Below are 2,807 nucleotides of genomic sequence, written 5' to 3'. Positions count from 1 at the left end.
CTAAGAAACTTAAAGAAATCCACACATGCCACACTACCAAAGACATAGAGGGCAACCGCATCAAAGACATCCGAAAAATATATGCTACATACAAAAATCTAGGAAGTTTTTGTGGCACCAACCCGTAGTTTTTAATCTTATTTATAGTATAATTATATAATTAGACCAATTTTTAAATGTACAATTGTTTACCTTTAGTTCATTTTTTAACTTTGAACCGTAATAATAATGATAAGAATAATAATCATTGTAAACTGGAGCCAAGGAATAGCATCGGCAACTCATAACCGCCTATGCCCTGCCCACTGACCACCGACATCCGACTTGCACACAATACGTTTGTTGCCTGTCGCCGGCTACCTATTATGATTTCCAACCACCTGACTTGTGAGTTGTGACTTGCCAATCTGTGATTTTGTAATGATGTTTATGTATTTTTTATATGACCTGACCCAATTCGATAGAAAGGCCGAAAATGTTTATTATATAGCAATATAAAATTTTCCGGTTCAATCACGAGTCATCAATGTTGATGAAATGAGATAAAAACTGTACCTTCAGTGGCACACACGATCCCGTTCTTATTTGCATTTTCATATAAGCCACTTTATCAACTTAGCCTTTGAATCACTATAAGAAAAGCCCAAATTTCATTCTTATTTGCATTTTCATAAATACAGATGATTATTTTTTGTTTTCTAAAATAGATACGAATATAGACATTAAATATTCTCATCAATCTAATTACAAATACCTAATGAAGATGTTCAAGGGCTTTTGACAATGTCTCTTGGAAGCTAGTAATATTAAGTGTTACATTTTGTTTATCTAAATAAATAGATTTATATACACCCCATCCTTTCCTTTGAATTGAAAACGGGTCCACCAAGACTTGATGGTTAAGTGGATATTGATCAATCAATGTACTTTCCCCTTGGCTTATCTTATACTCCAAGTACTTCAACCCCATGGCCTTTGAAGGCTCTCCAAAACAAGTGTTTGCTAACCAATCCATCTTTCCCCAAGGAACAACTTGTATCAAAACACTATTTTCAGGCAAAAAAACCATGTTGGTAAGCCCTGCCCCATGAACTCCCATCATCACATCACATGAGTTTACCAACCGTGAAACACGTGTCAAATTCATGTTCATTTCTGTCACAACCACCTCAAAACCGGACTCTTGTGCTGCATGGACCACCTCTTTGATGTTAGTAAAAGCACGTGTTTTTGATCTTGAAACGATTAAGAGCAGAGGCTTTTTGGTTAAACTATTTGTTAAATTTATCGCGGTGGATCTTTCCAAAGAGTAGGAACTTCTCAAGAACATTGTGAAATCCTTCACTGATTCAGTGTATAGCTCTTTTGTATCTTCTTTTCCAAGGCCTACTATAACACTAGGAAAGCAATTCACTTCATTTTCATGATCAATATCTATGATTTCATACCTTGATAATTTGTCCAATAGCTCTCGGAATTTGCTGGTCCACGAAGAACGACTGTTGGTCACAACAAACTTCACTTCTCCATTGAATTCATGAGATGCTGCGTAGAGGGGGATGATGATATCTGAGAAGGCGTGAAAGTTGTTCCCAGCATACCCACCAACCGAGAAAACTATGGCTGGTACATTGTGAGTTTTGGTACATGTAAGCATGGTTTCGGGTTCTTCTTGGATCAACTTTATGGTGAAACTTGTTACACTTTTCATCGCGCTTTCATCACCTTTACGTGCATAAGGCTTTATCGTCATGGAAGCATTTGTGATGTGTGAAGAAAACACAAAAATGGTTGATGAATTCCCCTTAATCCTTACGTCACCTTTAATTTTGCAGGTGTCACATCTTCGTTTTGAAGTGTCACAAACTATAGTTGTTTTCTCTACTTCAGGATCTGGTAACAATCACAATATTAGTTATAAGATGTTAAAACACAAGCATGTTTTTACAACGTGTATTACCTGACTTAATGTTAAAATTCAACAAGGTTTGTTAAATAGACCAAAATGACAATATTTGAAAACCTCAGGGGTCCAGATGAAATAAAAACAATTTTTGGAGTAAAGTTGAGTAAATGACCGGACAAAAATGACACGAATTGATAGAAGAATGATTCAATTTCTAAGCATTTGATCAGAAGGCAACTTGTTGCAACAAGGATTAACTCTGGATACGGTAAAGACAATACGACCTAGGGTCATGGTTCATACATGCATCTCTTGAGAAAAAGATCACTAAAAGACGTTATATTTGGTAAACTTTCATTTACTTTTGTGTAAAGACATCTTTCGTATAAGTAACAATAAATCCCCTACTTTATACATACCACACCGTATATGAATTCGATACATAGCATATTACAACTACGTGCGTAAAAGGTGAAACTAAATATATAGATATGACTTACAAACAGTTAGGGTGTCAAGGTAAGGCCTGAACACGGTGCACATGCACCATACGACTACAAAGCAAGCAACCAATGCACCCAACTTGAATCTTTTTTGGTCGGGTTGACTAAAGCTCCGAGCGAATATCTCCTCATATTTCATGTTTTTCACTTAACTCTATATACATGCATATACATCATAACGCCAGTGATTGAAGCTATACAAACAACACAAATGCATATATGTTCAATTTTGTGTATTGTGTATATATATACATCCCCAGAAAGGCCTGCACGAAAGGTCTACTTTTTAAAATATATTTGTCAATGATTGATGCCAACGATTTCAATATATTTGGTAGTTGACTTCTTTAACCCACCGTCTATCAAGGAGGATTGCTGTGTTTCCAACAACAACCCTT

The 2,807-nt window shown here is 35.9% G+C and overlaps 1 protein-coding gene across 1 annotated transcript; it reads right to left on the bottom strand.

Moving 5' to 3' along the window:
- Window positions 1-726: 726 nt before the first annotated feature.
- On the bottom strand, window positions 727-2,570 carry LOC143633337 (alpha-1,3-arabinosyltransferase XAT3-like). The gene is made up of 2 exons (XM_077101659.1): window positions 2,407-2,570; window positions 727-1,893 (listed from the first exon to the last, which is right to left on the bottom strand). The coding sequence occupies exons 1-2, from the start codon at window positions 2,546-2,548 to the stop codon at window positions 755-757; spliced, it is 1,281 nt and encodes a 426-aa protein (XP_076957774.1). The 5' UTR covers window positions 2,549-2,570; the 3' UTR covers window positions 727-754.
- Between the last annotated feature and the right edge of the window lie 237 nt (window positions 2,571-2,807).

This window comes from Bidens hawaiensis, unplaced genomic scaffold (genome assembly GCF_021521415.1).
Source record: "Bidens hawaiensis isolate Kalapana, Puna unplaced genomic scaffold, B.hawaiensis_p1.1 tig00006693_1, whole genome shotgun sequence".
Taxonomy (NCBI): domain Eukaryota; kingdom Viridiplantae; phylum Streptophyta; class Magnoliopsida; order Asterales; family Asteraceae; genus Bidens; species Bidens hawaiensis.
This window is presented reverse-complemented; position numbering and strand designations above follow the sequence as displayed.